The sequence below is a fragment of the Anabas testudineus genome, chromosome 1 (assembly GCF_900324465.2).
Source record: "Anabas testudineus chromosome 1, fAnaTes1.2, whole genome shotgun sequence".
Classification (NCBI taxonomy): Eukaryota; Metazoa; Chordata; class Actinopteri; order Anabantiformes; family Anabantidae; genus Anabas; species Anabas testudineus.
The window spans coordinates 13031833-13051311 of record NC_046610.1 but is presented as its reverse complement, the minus strand read 5'-3'; the positions used below and the strand labels follow the sequence as shown (position 1 = coordinate 13051311).

The 19479-nt window shown below is 39.9% G+C and overlaps 1 protein-coding gene across 3 annotated transcripts in view; it reads left to right on the top strand.

Moving 5' to 3' along the window:
* Positions 1-19479, top strand: part of tbc1d1 (TBC1 (tre-2/USP6, BUB2, cdc16) domain family, member 1) — a 40871-nt gene that overhangs the window by 12512 nt on the left and 8880 nt on the right. For 2 of the 3 annotated variants that reach the window (XM_026359395.1, XM_026359396.1), the window contains 12 exons: positions 2860-3447; positions 4908-4997; positions 5090-5194; positions 6044-6176; positions 6811-6902; positions 7541-7657; positions 7867-7992; positions 8258-8394; positions 8990-9253; positions 10901-11034; positions 15309-15509; positions 18143-18304. In XM_026359395.1, the coding sequence (XP_026215180.1) occupies positions 2860-3447; positions 4908-4997; positions 5090-5194; positions 6044-6176; positions 6811-6902; positions 7541-7657; positions 7867-7992; positions 8258-8394; positions 8990-9253; positions 10901-11034; positions 15309-15509; positions 18143-18304 (2149 nt within the window). Of the gene's footprint in view, positions 1-2859; positions 3448-4907; positions 4998-5089; positions 5195-6043; positions 6177-6810; positions 6903-7540; positions 7658-7866; positions 7993-8257; positions 8395-8989; positions 9254-10154; positions 10248-10562; positions 10677-10900; positions 11035-15308; positions 15510-18142; positions 18305-19479 lie in introns of all 3 variants that reach the window. The other variant, XM_026359397.1, reaches the window with a different exon arrangement.

The following is a 19479-nucleotide window of genomic DNA, read 5'->3' as shown; positions in this document are numbered from 1 at the left end:
AAAAGCCCCAGAAATGTTTAGATAAACTAAAGCTCTGATCTGACTGCTTAAAGAAAACTGACTGGATTAACATGCTATTAACTTTTTATTAACTAAATATGCCAGTGGTACTCAAAAAGGATTGCAAGGTTACAAACTTCCTGCTGACTTAGTTTTGGCTGTTTTTTTTTTTTTTTTGAGTATGTGTGTTACTGAAAGTTTTGTTCAGTACAGTATGTTAACATAGAGGAAGTTGTAGATAGCGTCCTGATATGTTGATGAATCTATGAGGGCATTAGTCAAGTTAAAAATCATGTTTGAATGCCAGAAGAAGTCTGACTCTATCATCCCTATTGCAAGAAAAACCTCGGGTTCAATGACACAGAGCTGAAGGAGCTTAATGCTACAGTACAGACCACCACGTGTTTAATCACCTTTCTCTGTAAACTGGCCGTTTACTACTGTGGTTATATTGCAGCTCTTGCCAGTTATCAGCTATGGGATACAAATCAACAGCACAGAGTGTCCCTCTTGTAAATATCACCAAGGGAATGTGTTTAGTCATCAGTGTGACAGTGATCACACTGTAAGCTTATCTTAACTAACAGACCAGAATGATATGTATGACTAGAAGGGTTTCCAAACCTTTGGCTCAGTGAGATGATACTGTGTTATGTTCTCAGCTACACTATCATTATTTATACATAACTACACAAAACCTTTACTATATTTGAGCTGGAGGCGAGCCATGGTATAACATGCACTCCTTTTTTCTGCTTGTTATTAAATTCCTTTGAGACTGACGCAGATTCCCATTAAGACTAGTTAGTACCTTTCATCAAACATGTATGTATGTAGTAATGGAAGTGGAAGTGGTGTATTTAGTGACGTTTTAGTGAAAATATGATATAAAAAGAAATGATACTGTTTCTGTGAATGTTTTTGCTGTTTAAATGTGTTCCAAGTAATTTAAAGCAGCCAATAGACTCTTATAACGAATTTTAACTTTAAAATAGATTTAAGGTTTCCTGTTGACCCTTTGTCTCTTTTTTTTTTTTTTTTTTTGGTTCTAAGCTTTCTTATACTTCTCTCTGTTGCTAGTCTGGGTTTAAAACTGGCACAAGCAAAATGCCAGACTGTGTTAATGGTCATGGAAATCCTCTGTGTTAGTCATGGAAAGAGTGATTGCAGAAAAGGATTTTTGTGTGTGAGAGAGAGCCCTAGTTATGCTTCATTTGTTTTAGTCTGTCCTCCTTCAGCCATCAGTGTGCACTTATCAGCCGGCCAGTCCAGGTGAAAAAGAATAGCAGAGCATCTGCATCATAAAATAAATAAATGAACCCTTTGCAATATACAGTGAATGTGGAATAAATACTTGGTACACTTCCACAAAAACAGGAGAAACTGCCGTTTTATTTGAAACGACTTGAAACTGACAGAAGTAATTAGAAGAAGAAAGAAGTTAAATGTTTCAAGTTATTTCACAAGTTAATTGTAAAGGATACCCATTAATTCTGCTTGATCGTATACAGAATATACAGTATGTTCTTTATCTCAAAGAGGAAGTGTGTGTGTGTGCGCACGTGCAGAGCTGTGGTCTTGTGATTATAAACTTTAATTGTAGATTTTTGTTATTGTACAATCCATGTTTAGCTGCTAAGTTCAATACCGTGGCTCAGCAGAGCCTCTTATGTCCTAACTGAGCCTGAAAAACCTGCAGTCGTTATCTGATTTTCCTTCCTGCGTTCTGCTTTAGAAAAACACACTTTACACGTGTCCGAATGGCAACACAGAGGAACAGTCCTCTTTAAATAGGTTTATTAGAAATGAACGGCAAAGCGGGTAGCCAGTGTTTATAGGGAGAAAGTGAAGACGAAAAAGGGACAGGAGTGGTCGAAAGGAAAGGAAACAAGGGAAACAAATAAAGGAGTACAAAACCCTCTTTGTGATGAAACACTGAACCATATGGCGAGTGAGCTCATCGTGAGGTGTGACATGTACACTGAGAGATGGAAATTCTGTCTTCCAGGCAGTATTGTACTGTTTACTTCTCCTAGTTCTACCTATTTCTGGATATATGTGAGTGCCTAGTCAAATACCACCTTTTAGAGTTGAAGAAGGCAGGTAATGTTTATTATAGTAAGAACTTCAATAGACATTATTTAGGCTGTACATAAAATAATATATAATCGAAAATGTGCAAAGCTAAATAATTTCTGTGGAAGAAAAGACATCTAAGTATTCAATGTTCTGATTGGTTTGTTATAAAAAAGATGTAAGAAGGGGATGTCTCACATTAAGTTGCAGCCTAGTCCGTACAAATATTACATTTTTAATTATTGCCAAACATTTCCAAAGCACAGCACACACTAAACTCTGATCTTACATAAGCATTTTGTTTTTGCCATTGCTTTCTTTCCATGTTATATTTGTTGTCAGAAACAGTGGGCAAACTAAATAAAAAAAAAAAAAAAAAACACAGATTCAGCTCATTTCAAATGTAATACAGTACATTGTGCTGGAAACTGACCCATGTGCACAGTTCCTCCATCAAGAGGAACCTTGATGGAGGAACTTTGTATTAAACATTGTGTTTCAGTGTGGCTGACTGGCTGGTTGTAACACTGAAGCTAAGCCTCAGAACTAGTCTGACCTCAATTAGGTATCTGGACGTAAATGTTGCAGAGTAACCAAGCTGAGATTTATTTAGTCCTCTTTTATAAAACCTAATTCCCAGAAAGAAGGCCCTTTTGTGTTTTCTTATACTCGCGATCTTAACCTCAGATTTTACCCACCAATCTCTATTTATGCAGTTGGTGTACTTGAAGTTATTATGTTTTAAAGTCGTTGTTTCACGCTCTTATCTCCTGCTCTCCCCAGGTCCCTGAGATCATCAGTACGTTAAGGCAGGCTGGCAAGTGCTCTGCACGCAACGATGACATCACCGCCATTTCGAAAAAAGCCTCCACCGGCGGCGGAGATTCCTCTGAAACATGTGTGTCATCTCTCTCCACAACGACATCCTCCGCGGCTCTCGCTGCCACTGTGTCGCCGACAGCCTTTGCCAAAAAGTTCGAGGTGCTGTTTTGCGGGCGCGCGAGTGTTGCTGACAAGAAAGCTCCGCCTGCGCTCATTGATGAGTGCATTGAGAAGTTTAGCCAGTTGCATGGCTCAGGGACGAACGATAAAGGAGGCAATAGTGGCAGCTTGATGGGTGGGTTGAGGAGAGCGTTATCCTTCCAGTCTAATGGACTGGGTGGTGCCGTTGGTAATGGTGCCACAGGAAGCCCCACCATTGGGAAGCGCCCTGTCTTGTTCAAGAGAGACCCCAGCTTTCCCTGTCTGCAGGCCCTGGATGAGAACGGACTCTCTCCAGAAATTGCTCACACCAACACTACTGATGCACTTTCCCGCACTGCTGATGTACAGCCCACCAGCCTGCAGGAGAACAGGACCATGCTGTTTACAGTAATTTGTGACACACACAATATTCACATTGTCTTTGTACAATTTATTACCTATTATATGCAACACAAAACTACAAGCACATTGCTTTTCTGAACATTATTTAGTGTGAGTTGTTGCTGACCCACAAGGTTCCACTGTTGAGGATAAGATAAATACTTAGTACAGCACTCAAACTCAATTTTGGATTCTTAATGAATGCGTTTGTGATAAAGTCACTTACCACGGACAGAAAGAAAGAACACAAAATGCAAAAATTATGATGACTCAAAAGTAGCAAATGCTGACTGCTACTCAAAAAAAAGCTTTGTCACACTTCTTTAATTGACCTTTACTTGACCTTAGTAACTTCCTGCAAACAGGGGTTTTCCTGTTTGTCCCCAGACAGGAAATGGTGACCACTGGCACTCAGCAGATACAGCAGACATATTATTGACACTGATTCTACATCCTGCTGATGCCATGGATATCAGTCAGCTACCTCATTCTGGTGACATCATTACTGAGATTTTTTTTTTTGTTCTTTTTCAAGAGTTGCATAAAATCCCCCTACTTCCTCCTGAAAGAGTCCAGTTATATGAAAATACTGCACTAAAAGGGGAACTTGTTGAGAGGGGAATAACTGTGTTCACAGAGCTTGAAGACTTGGGATTTAACACTCGACATCACTCGTTTATTATAAACCACCAATTCCCTTCTAGAGGTTAAGGAGTTGAAGTGACTCATTTTCTAATAATGGTGTGAATTGGGATAACCCCCAGAGCAGAACTACTCTAAAATTAATTGGAACTTTTTGAGAAAAGAGTATGTTAAACTGCCTTATTTGACAGATCTGCTATAAAAAGGAAACTTTAAAAAGATTTTTAGATTTCCCTTTTTGTAATGTAGTCCAATCTTTGATAAAGCTTTATAGTAACAACTAATGGTCTGTCACAGGGTTTTCTTGGTATGAGACGTAGCTGTGTATTTGGGACAAATGACAAAAAGTTGCTGTAGGAAGCTGAATTAGCTCATAACTACTTTATCCTGTGTGGTTCATTATTGCTATTACACCACATACTTCACCACACACAAAAACGCAGTTCAATCAGAGATGTAAAAAGTGCAAACATATTTTACGTACTGTAGTAGATATAATGTTAATATGGCAAAATTGTACTTAAGTTAAATTACTTATGTAAAAATCTACTCAAATAAAGTAACTTATAAACATAATTCAATTCAATTCAATTCAATTTTATTTGTAGAGCGCATTTTACAATTGACATTGTCACAAAGCAGCTTTACACAACCAAAGAACAGTACATGAACAGTGAATCTGTATGAATCATAAGATTTACATTGAGTTACACTTACTTAGCTATATTTATGTCACCTATGTAAAATAAAGCTGATTAACAAATTCAGTTCACTTGTGAAGGATTTTTTTTCTTTACCACCTGCTTCTTTACTTTGTGTTCAAGGTGGGCAGATCTCAAATCTTCTTGGTCAGTCCAGACACTAAGAAAGTTGTCATAGAAAAGAGCTTCAGAGAAATCTCCTTCTGCTCGCAGGTATGAAGTATTGACCTTCCACATAATGTCTGTACTGCTTCTGCATCTATAGCTACATGTGACATCAGAACTTATCGTTAATCTCTTCCTAGGGCATTCGGCACGTGGATCACTTTGGCTTCATTTGCAGAGAGACTGTGGAAGGAGGAAGCTGCCACTTTGTTTGCTATGTCTTCCAGTGTACAGACGAATCTCTCGTGAGTCACTCAGTTAGCAACACACATATTTAAGTAGGCTTATTTCTGTTGATACGCTCGTACATTTACAGATTGTGTTTTGTTTATGTGAACATAATGCTCGGTCGTGTGTTCAGCGTATTTCCTATGAACGATTTACTTATATTTCCATATCAGTGCTTCCCACTCTTTATTCATACTTAATCAGCCCAGTCAGTTCAACTTTGCCTCGCAACGTTTGAATTAAATTTGAGTGCCACAATGCATGAAGCTGATATTTGTCATTAATGTTTTGTATGATTGAAGAATAAATTCTGCTCTCGTGCACTGGATTAACGTATGACTCAGTGCATATGTGCTCCACTGAGTCATGACGTGCCTGTGCTGACACGACGGTCACTTTGATAAAAAGTCTTGGTCATAAATGGATGCACTGTGCTGTATAATAGTCGGATAATCTTCCTGTGTAATAGGATAATTAAAAACTTGAAGTTACTGAACGTGCTAAATGTCTATAATTCAAATTTTTCCGGCTGACTAAATAAACTTTGTAACCGGTGGATTCGACAACATAGCCTCATTTTGTGACTGATTATTTTACAACAACAAGTCATTTACTGTTGACATACAGAATTGGCAAAAAAAATCTCCCATTTCTGCTACCTGGTTATTTGTCACCTTACTTTGAAACATAGTAATTCACGATTTACAACATTTAAATGAGTGATTTAAAGCTAGTTTCACCTGATAAGTTAAGCTACTTATGCTGCCCTTTAGCATGATGTTATCTATTATGTTTTTATTCTCTGTGAATGATGATGATAGATTGATGATAAAACTAATAAAATGGATGTTACATTTCTCTTGTAGGTGGATGAGATCATGCTCACCTTGAAACAGGCGTTCTCTGTCGCAGCATTGCAACAGAATGCAAAGACCCAGAGCCAGCAGTGTGACGGCTGCCCTATGCAGGAGCTCCACAAGCTGTGTGAGAGGATTGAAGGTAGGACACTGTCCCCGGGCTCCTTCACAGTGCATGTATGAATAATCAGAAAACATAAGAGTTTAATTGCTGTTGGTTGGAAATTTACACCAGACTCAGGTAATGTTGATCGCTCAAATTTTACAGTTTATGTATATACACCAGTACACTCTACCCCAGTGTAATAAAAGAGCTATTTTATTTGGTTCTAATACATTTAGAATATTACTGCTAACTAGGTGAACTACTTGAATACAGTGGCAGAAGGCTGAAACCAGCACTGGATTTTACAAACAATTAACTCATATCCAATGTGTTCTGCATATGATAGGAGTTCTGAAGTCAGCTGGACACCCATCTGACCTCAGAACCCTTACACGTCACATGCTACAAGGCTATCTGACTCATGTAGTGGTAAATTATAAAAATCTGGATGACTTTTTTTAGGGACATTTGGAAGAATCAATGAGTAACACTCAGTTTCTGTTGCTCTATACTGAGTAGGTAGCCCTATTAATCTAGTGGCATTCAATTTATGCAACCAGTTAGGTCATAAACCCAATATAAACATGCATTTATTATACATAAAACTAATCTGAAATGAGACTAGCTTTGTAGTTAATGTGTCCTAAAAGAGTTTTCCCTTAATTTCCAGGTCTACACCCATCTAAAACCAAACTGGAGCTTCAGAGACATTTGGCCACTCTGGACAACCAGGAGCAAGCTTCAGTCTTTGAAAACACTATGGTAATGAGTCTGTGCACCTCAGGGGAAAGCTTTGAATTCTTTGAGTTCCCTTCGAGGTGACCTAGAAGACAAACCAGTCAGTTTACAGTTTCAGCTAAGTTTATTACGACTGAGGACAAGGACAATATTAAAGGACAATATTCCTGACACATTTCCCAGAGCAGTAATAGTCTTTCCATTTCCTCAGCTTGTTTCAGATTTTTATCTTTTGTTATCAGAAAACATATAGAGCGTATAGAATTAATAAATGTATAATAAATAAATAATTCTAAGCAAGGGAACAAACATGGAGCATATGCCCACAAATATTTCTCTATGACTCAGCCGCCATCTGCTGGCAAAAAAGCTGAAGTGCAACAACAGCAATAGTAAATGTTTAAATTATTAATCAAATTCATAGTGCAGCCTATTGTCACATTTCATTGATCACATAAAAGCCTTTTTGGGCTCCTGACTTTGGAGATTGCATCTCATTAGCTTGGTGACCTGCTTAAACAAACCGGTCCATTCCACTTCCAGTGAGGTTTTTTTCCAATAAAAAAAGTTAATCATTTGGAAGTGTTTTCTCCATAACAGATTTTCCCTAAATACTAATTCATATTTTATTATGGTCTCTTTTGTTTTTGTGTTTGTTCCAGAGGGCGCGCCCTATGAGCGATCAGGATGAGAATGAGTTGGTGATGGCCAATCTGAGGAATCTGTATGAGGAGAGACAGAGGAGCCATCAGCACACACTGCCTGGAGACAGCAAACAGGTAACTTTGCATGGTAACTTCACATGCCTGCAACTTTGCAGGTCTGGTTCTTCTTTGTATTACTCATTTCCTGTCTGTTCTATTTATATCCTACATTTCCTGAAGTCACCAAGGAAGGACAACTGGAAAAAGTTATTTTAATATATTTCACATACACAGACATAAATGCGATGCTCTGTCTTTCCCTCTTTCTGTTTGTGCCTGTGTAGGTGTGTGAGGAGGCAGCTGAAGCCCCAGTGGAGGTACAGCAGCAGAGTAGCAGTCGACAGCGACTTGAACAGTTCAAGAGCCGAGCCAAGCGCTCTCTCACTGAGTCCCTGGAGGGTATCTGGAAGGTAACTGTGCTCTTCCTGCTTTGGTTTGTACGCAGTTATGCACACGTATGCACTGTGTGTGTTGAGAAATCCTGCCACTGCTTTATTGTTTCAAGTCTAAAACAGAAATGTAGAAATATTAGGTCTTGATTTCACAGATGATCAGCCTTTAAATCTTGAACGTGAACTTGTGTTTCACAAAATAAGGGTCCATGAAGTAACATGGTGTGTGGCTTTTGGTGAAACATAGACTACATATATGTGTGTGTGTGTGTTTTCTTGACAGGGGAGCAGCAAGGCCAAAGCTCAGAGGGACAACAGTATAGGAAGTGACAGCAGCTCTTCCACATGTACTGTCAACAGCAGCCAGGACCAGCCTTCCCTAGATGACTCCTCACAGCTGAGACCCACTAGCCCACTCAGGTAAACACACCTAAACACACATCCACACACACTGACTCATATCTCAGGTCAGAACAGCCACAGCTTTAAAAGTCAGAGCAGTTTTACTGGTTTTACTTTCAGGAGTATGGGGATTTATGTAGCCTTTGGTACACAGTCCACAAGGAATTAGACTATGACCCTTCGTAGAATTTTTCATGAATCTAAGAAGGGAATAGGGGAGTGTTGAAAAGCAGTTTATGATGGAGGTTGTATATGGCAGTTGTGCTGCTTTGTATTGTGTTCTCTTCTATATTTAAGTATTAAAATACTACAACCGTCACAAAACACGAATGACACGTCACGTGTGTGTGACCACACTTGCAGACAGGTTGTCATAATAAGGATTGTGCCACTGTTGATGTCTCATTGTCTTCCGCTGTTCATGCAATCCAAGACTGCTTCCATCATGTAGAGACTTACATCTGTTAAAGGACTCCTTCTTCTTATATCTGTATAGTTTGACTCTGGCCTTTGTTTTTGAAGGTTCTCAGTCATCCAGATCATGAATTTTGAACTTATCAGCCTCCCTGGTGATATTAAATGTGAATGCGTTAATGCCTTTTCATCTTCTCAGGTGCCACAACTCGACAGGGGACCTGAAGCACCTTGACCCGTCTCTCACCTTCACTCCTTTTTCATCCCCCCTGCCTGGTGACGCTCAGCCACAAGGCCTCCGTCGCCGGGCAAACACCTTCAGCCACTCTCCCACCACCTCCTCAGTACTGGAGTACTCACCCTCGCAGACTCTATCTCAGACACCACAGGACCCTACCACAGCCAGCAAGCCCAAGCTTGTACGACACTACTCTGTCAGCACCGACACTCCACACCAGAACAAGTAAGAACTGTGTGGCGGTTTAACCAGGACAAGCTCTATACTAGGTGTTCTCATACCTTTTTGGATAAATGTATTCTCTTTCTGGGTAAAAAAGTGATCCGCATTCAATTTATGACAGTAAGAAGGGTTAAATATGAGTTGATAATTTGAAAAGGTCGACGTGTACGATCCAACTTGACTTCACAAGCCTCTTTTTCACTTGAGTAACCGGGTAATGGAACATGTTGTATAGTGGGATTGGTCCTGTTAATGCTATCGGAGCGAGAGGGAGAGCAGTAGGTGAGAAAGAGAAAAGAAACATGAGAGAGATAGTGAAACTGAACCTAATTTGGTATTTATGGTATGTTTTCTAATTTTACTGCGTGTATTTATGTGATTTATCTGTGATGTTTATACCTATATCATATGAGCTGTATTTGCAGACCCTAGTTTTAATGAATGATGAATTTGCCTGTGAGAGCAGTTTCAGGGCTTGAATGCATGTTGTCATACAAACATGTCTTATGTAAGCATTAAAGGAAATGGAACATTTAGACGAGTCCTAATGAACTAAGTGCACTACTGCTACTAAGTGGTTGAGATCCTGTTAGACAGGTTTGTCTGTTAAATTCATAGGTATCCAACTCTACTCTGCTTATTCGCCCTTATTTGCATGTTGACATATAACATCTTTTAAGTTCATAATAGTATTATTACTGTCAAGACATTTGTGATAACCAAAATCCTCGAGAGAATTCTCTCACTTCTCTAAAAAGTCTACCTTTAAAAACTTTAGCACTTCCACTTTCTTGCTTTTTCTCTTCACACCTTTTTTTTTTTGCTTTCAATCCTTTTCAGTGTCTTTGACTTTCTTCGCACCTTTTCTTTCTCTTCCTGTCTCTGTATTTACTCTGTATCTCAGACATGTTCCATACGACTCCAACCTTCCTCCTCTTCCTCCCTGCCCTTTATCCCCATCCTCCCCTTTTTCTGGAGCCCGGCTCAATAAAAAAAGGTGAGAATCCTGCAGGATGTTCTGCGCAACTCACGCAATATTTCCACTGTAGACTTACATTACCTTTCAAACTTTCTTTTCATTTTGCTTTTCATGTTATTATGTAAGGCCCTGTTCAGACAGTGAAACAGTAAACCTGACACTCGTTTGTTGCCATGACAAAAAATACGGCCTACCTGAACTCTAGGAGTTGCACCCTTCTATTGAAGTCAGTGGCGTTAAAAACATATCTTCCATCTCTGTGTGAATGGGGCCTGAGCCTTTCTTGTCATTTGTTTTCTGCCTCCTCTTTTTATGTCCATCTGTCCATCTTAGTCCACTGGGTGGTCTGCGTGCTCGTCTCCAATCCTCCTCCTCTGTCCCTAATTTTCTGAAATTTCCATTTCTGGCCCCTGTTCAAGAAAATGATTGTCCTGAAACAATGAGCAGGTACAGACACATGTACATCATGGAGTCATGTCATGTTAGTGTTGAGCATAGCAATAATATTTCTTCTTTATTTAGATTCATTTATCTTTTTCTATATTTATATATCTTGATACATACTGTAGCTGGTGTTTACATGTAAACACATATATCTGTTGCATGTTTTTCAAGGTTCTTTTAACCATTTATCTGTGTGTTTGTGTGTTGTTGTTGTTGTTTTTTTTTAGCGATGTTGCGGCTCTCTCTACAACAAATACAGCGCACGGGGTAGAGGAAAGTCCTCTGCGCAGTCACCGCCACTCTTGGAGGCAGCAGATCTTCCTACGTGTTGCTACACCTCAGAAGAACACAGATACCAGTGGTAAGAAAGGTCACTCAAACTATTTTATCCCTGTGCAAGGTTACCTGTAAGGATTTATCAGGGGACGTGTTAGCACAGCCACGCTAGAAATGATTCAGGCTCATTCACTTTTTTGCATCGTAAAAAAATAAACATATTTGCGCACAACAGGAAGCACTGTATATGGTGAACACTAACACTTTTGGTGGCAGCGTGATACTGGACCTGGAAACTGATCAGAATTAAAAGAAGGACGAATGCAATAAAATACAGAGAACAAAACTGACTCCTGCATGAGACCTGACCTTAGGGTGACAGTTCACTGTATGGCAGTGATCCAGTACAAACAGGGCTAAACTTGGGTGGACACTCTCTGACTGTACTTTACCGGCCCAACCAAAGCCCAGACTTAAACCCCACAGACCTCCCTGTGAAGAAGAGCTGTAATTATTGCCACTGGCACTTCTACAAAAGCATTGAACATAGAGTCTGAGTATTTATGCAATTGAGAGGTTACAACGTTTTTAACCAATTTGCAAAGGTATTAATGTTTTCACTTTGTCATAACGGATTATGATTTTTTTTTTTTTCATTTCCAAATTAATTTGCAATAAAAAAAAAATGTGTAGAACTTTAAGGGGTCCGAATACGTTTTGTCATGTTCGTAGGATATTGAGTAAAATACTGTGGGTATTATACTGTGGCTTACTAATTAGGCAGTTCTAAAGAAAGTACAGATTCTCAAACTATTTGTGTTGCCTGATCAGTTGCCAGAATGAAGACAGGTAGTTAAAGGGTGTGGTGGTGAAAGGTTTATCACTTATCAGTGATAAGTGTTTATAAAGTATAAAGGAGTATTGTAGTTTTTATCCAAGACAGAAAAATGATCAGTTATTAATATATATATATAATATATATTATATATACTTTTTCCACTAGCACTATGAGCTTTCTATGGTTGTTCTTAATAAAGACATGAAAGTTTTTTTTTATTTTTTAGGCACATCATATTTGTTAATACTCTTGACTTGGATGAAGATCTGATCACATTTTATGACAAATTAATGCAGAAAAACATGAAATTCCACATACTTTTTCTTGCCACCGTATTTGTGCTTTTCTCACAAAAGCAACAGCTTTGTGTACTTGGTGAGCGTTAAGTGTGTCTGTGTGTGTGTAAGAGCTTTTGACAGGTGAAATCTTCACACTGGGATTATCCTGCATGCTCCAGTTGTAAAGTTCAACATGACTTCTTCTAAGGCAGAGGGTAGTTCCAGGTCAACACACTGTGTAAACACATATGTGCTCATACACGTACATGAATGCTTCATATCCTACCAACATAAAAGAGCTTAAGCAACCTCACATTCATTAAACCCGACCAGCTCCCCTCGTATAGACAGTGGTGCAGTGACAAATCCTTTCCAGTCTGCATCCCTTGTTTACCTAACGTCACGCTACCTGTTTGAAAAAGAGGAAAGAAGTGAGAATAGATCGCCTTACCCTACCTCTTTCTCCTGTAGGAACGTGACTTGGCTTTTTTACATTAAGTAAGTGAACTTACATCCTTAAATGATCAGTTTGTTGTCCAACAGCACTGATGTTTGTAGAGTGTGGCCTGAAATGAAGTGAGCCTTAGAAAAAGGTTTAATGGCTTGAGTGATTAGAAATGATTTAACCTGGAGGTCGACACTTTTGTCAACCACTGTAGACGTGTACAAAGACACAAGTAGAAAATAGTGAAATACTTCTTTAACAGCAGAGAACTTTGAACTATCAGCCATCAGTTTTATCACACGGTGTTTGTATGTGTGCGTGCTTGTGTGTGTGTTTGTCTGCCTGCCTGCCTGGGCAGACATGAGAATCATGCTTGCACTTGCAAGTCTTCAGATTCTGTGCTTTGATAATTACATGTACTGTGCATATGCATGACAGGAAAAAAGTGTTGACAGTTGCAATAGTTGGGTTGGTCACACTGTAACATCTGTATGAAGAACAAATACAGTAAAGATAATACTACACACATGTACATGTAGTACCCTTTAAATTAGAAAAAGGGTAAAAGTAAGGGTTTATGTTTTGGCTAAGAGTCAGCTTCTAGCTCGAGTTGTAGTGTCAAGCATTAAATCCTGTTCTAAAGTCGATTAGATTGACAACCAACAATTGTCTCCTATGTAGAGAATAGAAGGTACAGTAGTGAGTATATGCCAAGTGAGACAAAAAAGTAAGACACTTTTCTGTCAACCTGCATTGAACCTGAAAAGTAAACAGTGGTGCTTTCTGTCACAGGGTGGTGTCTCCACCTGCAGCCACACCAAAAATAATAGTGGTGACTGTTTTGATACAAGTCCTAAGATACCATTGTTGTTAAGACGTCTAACCATCCTCACACTGTTAATTTTTCTGAACTACTGTAATTAAATTACTCCTAAAATGGCAGCTGTAAAGTCCAGTGAAACGAGGCTGTTGAAGCTCTCTTTGTCTTTATTATTATTTTTTTCACACGGCCACTGAGCGGAGCCAAAGCCTTCAATTTACAGACTCATCGTGGCTTTAACAACGCTCTGCAGCCACATAATGTTACATACACACGCACAGTTCTGTTCACACCTCTGCTGTTTCACTACACACCCCACTCTTCTTTTTGGGTTTTACTAAATGCAACAGCAACGTGGGACTGGTGTGACCCTTTGATCCACTTTCATACTGAATATGCTGTCGATAAGGAATTTGTAAAGTTCAGACACCTCTCCTCATCATTAACGAAATCTGCACTTGAAGTTTATTTTGTCAGCTGCCATGAAGTAAAGTCAAAACACTGCTTTTGGCAGGTCAGTGCAGTGGGCTTTGTGCTGGATGAATGCAGTCCTAAAATGGGTTGGAATTGGGTGTGTATTTATGCATGTGCTTACACATATGAGGTCATGGGTGTGTCGTGCGTGTGTGGGGTGTTGGGTGGGGGGCGATGTCTCAAGGCCATGTTGACAGTCCACACACAGACAGCGCCGGAGGACCAGCGCCAGCCTTGTTGACCCACTTTGCATGAAGTGTGTGTACATGAGTGTGCTGGAACTTGGTTCTGGCTTAGTAGGAGTGTTTGTTCAGGGAGTGGATCGTGCCACTTTGTGCAACAGGGTGTGTGTGTGTGTGATTATTTTGGCATTAAGACCTGGTTTTAGCTGAAATATTGGGCACAGAACAGTAGCAGTTATGGTTAGGGTTAGGGTTAGGTTAAGGTATTGATGTAGCCTTAGCCCTCACATGCATGGCAGGTGAAGTTTGTGTGCGTGCGTGTATTTATCACACCTAAAAGTTAACTCTTCAGCAAACTCTTGTAGCAGTCTGTGTTTGTCTAACAAATACATGGCTGTGTGTGTGTCACACATGTCTGGTTTGTCTTCACGTCTTATCCCTTAAGAGCCATATGTTTGTGTAGTGACTGTGCTGTCTTTGAAAGTCTCCCTGCTGACACAGACACAAAGGCATCGTAAATGTTAACCTCACCTGACACAAAGAGCAGTGTGTGTGTGTGTGTGTGTGTGTGTGTTTGTAGTATATCTATCACAGGACTCATCTTACATATTTTCCTACCCAGCTGAGGCATGTGTGCGAGTGTGCGCGAAAAGAGAACAAGTGCTATCTGGATAGTTGTTATGTGTCCTTCCTCTAAACAACACAGGGTATTTTGAGGTTTGGGATCCACCCTGTACTTTGGGGTGGAGTCACACAAACGCTTTTTTTTTTTTTTTTTTTTTTTTTTTTAACTGTGTTTAACTGCGTTGCACCCGAGTGTGTCAAATACATCTATGTTTAGCATTTTTCTTTTTTATTTCGCATGAGTATGAGAACACGTAAAGAGGTCAGGCAGCCTCTTTCTATGTGATCATTTCTGTGTGCTGACCTGAACTTGTTTCCTCTGGGTTTAGCATTTTGTCAATTTCTCGCTCTACTGTGTTCATACATGTCAGCGTGGTAAAGCACTGCTACAATGTCATTGGGGGAAATTGAGGATGCACTGTGGTTGCTTCCATTCTCATGACCTTTTCCATCTTAGTGATGACGTGAATCCGTGTCTTAGCACATAACAAATAACCACTAAACTGTGGGCTTGAATCAATACCATTTTGTCATTTTATTTCATTCTATATTAGATCTTTTGGTTTTTTATACATACATTCATTCTATCATTATAATATCTTATTGTATACATAGTGTTTTCTTTCCTCTTTCATCTCCGCTGTTTTGCACAAAATGATTATCATTAAAATTTATTTCTATATTCTGACATCTTTCAGAGCGGGGAGAGCCCTGTCTAGATGGGGGTCGAGTGTGCGTGGGCCAGGTGGTAGGTGGGGGAAATGGAGACTCATCCATGAAAATGGTACCTGAGGAGACGCCGAAGAGAAGCAAAGAGGAGCTGCGGGAGCTGTGGAGGAAGGCCATCCTGCAGCAGATTCTGCTGCAAAGGATGGAGAGGGAGAATCAGAAACTCCAGGGTGAGTCACCAGTGTTTTGTTAAACCACACACACACACTGCCATCTGTCACTTACTGTAATGGTGCTGAACAACATGATGAGTTGGTTTCTCTATAAGCTAATTAGCAAGACAAACGAGCCTTTCTTTAATCCGACTCTGGCAGTATGCCTTACCAGATGTGTGCACACACGCACAGGTAATTTTCTGGTTGTGTGTGTTTTTGTTGATAGGTATATCTAAAGGTGTGTGTGCACCACATCTTTCCTGACCCAGTTGGCACATATCGACACACACCTAACTAAGCACCACACCCCTTAACTACCTGTACATAATAGACCTCATACAAACCACTCATTCAGACACATCCCTCAAGCAGATTGAAATAATTGCCTATGCAGCAGGGAGTGGATCGAGAGAATGTGGGTCAGTAATAAAGAAACCAAGCTGGGGACAGCTGGGTCACTCAGGTTATACACATATAAACACACATTCACACTGTTCAATGTGTGGCAGCTTTCTTAGGGATCTATAGTTTGTGTTTTATTCCTTCCGCAGAGTCAATACATCTTTCTATCAGTTATTTCCTGGGTGGAGCTCAACTCCCTGTCTCCCATTCTGTGTGTTTATCTCCCTCACTGTTGTGTAGTTTATGGGTCAGCTGTGTAAGACTGTGTGAATGTGTGTGCACGTGAGCTCCTTCACCACTCTGTGTATCTTTGTCGGCTCCAGGGTGGGGTATCCTATCCTGACTGTTATCAAGGGTGGGGTGTTCCGGCAACAGAAAGGGAGAGAAATGGAGAACAAGAGGCAAAGAGAGAAAGTAGAGTGGAGAGACTGAGCACGAGCTGGGCTGCAGCCAATGAGTGAGACCTGATGAACTAGACTCTGCCTGGTCCAGACAGCTGATAAGACAGACAGCAGGGCCGTGGCTTCTCCAGCAACATCTATTCTTACCCTGGGTGTGTCAGTTGTGTGCGCCATCCAACTTTTCTTCGTTTATTATCCAGGATACGCCTTTCAGGTCACTCCCGCTACTTTTATGTCTTGATTGCTGAGGCCATGATTTACAGCCCTACATTAAAAGCAGTCAGGCCCATAGAGATGCTCTCAATTCATCTTGTTCCAATTTATTTTAAGTCACTTTACTTTTGCATGACACTGAACTTAAGTTTTTTTTACATAGAAGAACAACTTTCATATCAGTGATGGGATCTGTGTTACATGCATTTAAATAATTCCCCCCTGCTGGCTACACACACAGTTTCCCTTGTTTCCTGGAAGGTATCAGTGCAGGATTGAACTGGAAGTGGCCTGATGTCTCCATCCTGTCCTGTAGTGATGATGTCAGTCTGTCCAACTCTGCCAAGTTGCAGCTGGTCACTGGGTGGACTCCACACAAGAAAAGGGCGGGGATGTTCACAAGGGGAAGAGGGAAAAGAGAGAGAAAGTATGACTGGCGGATGAGGCAAACGTGGGATTGATTGAGTAGAAAAAGTCGTGGGTTGACAGAATAGAGAAAGGAGAAGAGATGGTCTGTGGGTTAAGAGATTAGAGGAGGGAGAGAGGAAGGGTGTTGTCAAAAAGAGAGGAACAGATGAGGGGCGTAGGGTGTGGCCTCACCTTCTTTGATCACTGGTGTCAACATATTGTAACGGAATTCACAGTTTGTCTATTTCTGTTAAGTTTGTAGATTTTATTAATCTCAAAGTCCAGGGCCAGGTTTTTCCCACTTTTAAATTGAGGAAAAAAATGATATCACGGTCTGAGTATGTGTTGGAATTGTAAGACCCTGATAACTGATTATTGGAAACTTTGGTCATCGTCTAAATTAGTCATATTGTAAAGAACTCCCATACAGACGCTAAAACCAACAATGAATTGTCTCTACTTGTCTCTACATTGTCTCTACTTACCTGTAATGTCCATCCGTCTGAAAGCTGGAGAGATCTGTGTCGTCGGCATCAGCAGCTGAACTGCTGTTACTTTGTACAGGGGTGTGAAGTAGGACAGTCAACTGCGAGTACATGAATTTGTTGCTTTAAGGACAAATGATCAACCAAAAGCAGTTTGTATTATTGATTTTTTTTCCACACATTTCCAGCTCACTCTGACCGAGCTGTTTGGGGAAAAACAATCATTCATTACCATGAATGTTATGAATCCCATTAGCATCATCTTCTGATCACTTGAGTCACGGCACTCTGTCTTTTTTGTCAGAAAGATTTTATTTTACTAAATTATGACTTTATTCTTCTCATCTTTAATTTTAATAATATATACATAGTTTTGACTTCAAACAGCTTTAGTCAATTACATTTTTTTCTACACTGGTTTCATTGTTTCATTCAGCTATGATAGTTTATCACAACAAAGTGTATGTTTGTGGAGGTCGTAATTTATGAAAGTGCCACAGTCCATTGGTGCATGTTGCTAGTGCAAAGCCAAACCAGGAAAACAACATAAAATGTGCAGGGTGCATTTTGAAGAGAGCAGCACTCTGGCATCTCGACAGGTGGGCCTAAATAGCTTTCATGAACACAGGAGCCAGGTGTTCCCAGTTTCCACAGTAGCTCCACCCTGCCCACAGCACACTCACACAGGGAGCTGTGGTGTTATTGATGTGTGTTTTCTGTGATTTATTTTCATTCATAGCCTCAGAAAGCGACCTACAGAACAAACGTCTGAAGCTGGACTACGAGGAAATCACTCCATGTCTGAAGGAGGTCACGCTGGTGTGGGAGAAGATGCTCGGAACTCCTGCGAGAGCAAAGGTCAAATTTGACACAGAGACCATACATGCTGCAGTTGCACAAGGTAAAAATTTGGCTCCACAAATACATATATCAGTGTTTACTCGCAGTATTTGCCCCCTTTTCACCAAGTATTATTAAATATTGACCGGAGCTTAACGTATAAAGCTCCAAAACTGAAAATATGTATTGTAGTTTTTCTCCCTATCATGATTCTTGGCCAGGTTCCTGTCCCCTAAAACAGCACAAAACCCACTACATGATGCATTTGTAATCCAGCATTCAACATCATACTGAAGTCATTTTGCACTGTCAGCAGGTTCTGCATTCAATGTCCAAAATAGCATTTGAGATTTCTACAATTAGATTATGATGCAAGCGGATGGCATCACATTAACATTCTAGCCACCACCATCTGATAAGAGGACAGGTGTAAAGCCACAAGGTCATATATTTAAGATCTTTATCCTGTGATGAAAAAGTTGTTGTACTGACTCTTTATTTTCCAAAGATAGAAAATTAGAATACTAATTAACTTTGCTTTAATGTGTGATTGTACAAGGCCTTCACTGGATAAGTTTGATGCTTTGGGAAAAGGTTAAGTTAACCAGTGCCACTCTCATGTCTGTACAGAGGTAAATGGGAAACAGTCCAGAAAAAATCAGTCCACCAGCATCTCCCAAGCTCAAATATAAAGACATTAGTTTTGAATTTGTTTTAATATTTAATTTAAACATTTTTGTAATCGTTTTTTGTACAAAACCTAAAATGTAAAAATGAAAATGTGTTTTTTATTGTGGTTATCTACTGGACAGTTGTTGGTTTTGAGGAATATCTATGTGTTGTTTTTATAATTAATGCATGTTAGAGGTATTGATTGATGGAGTTTGTTCATCAGGGCCAGGCTAGTTGTTCCTCCCTGTTTCCAGTCTTTGTGATAAGCTATTCTGTAACTTTATATGTACTGATCAGATATGAGACTGGCATCCATCCAAGCCACTCTATTTACATAGGTGGCCAAAAAATTTGAAATGCAGCTTAATGTAATGAAAATCAGTATGACTTCACCACCCACTATGATAAACACCCACAGTAATAAACATACAGTCAAATGAATGCAAAGAGAAATAGTAGAATTAATGGCGGAGCTGCTGGACTGAATTACACCAGATGTAATCTGAAGTAGGCGTACCTAATGAAGTGCCCAGCGAGCTTACAAAACAGTTTCAACTAAGTCTG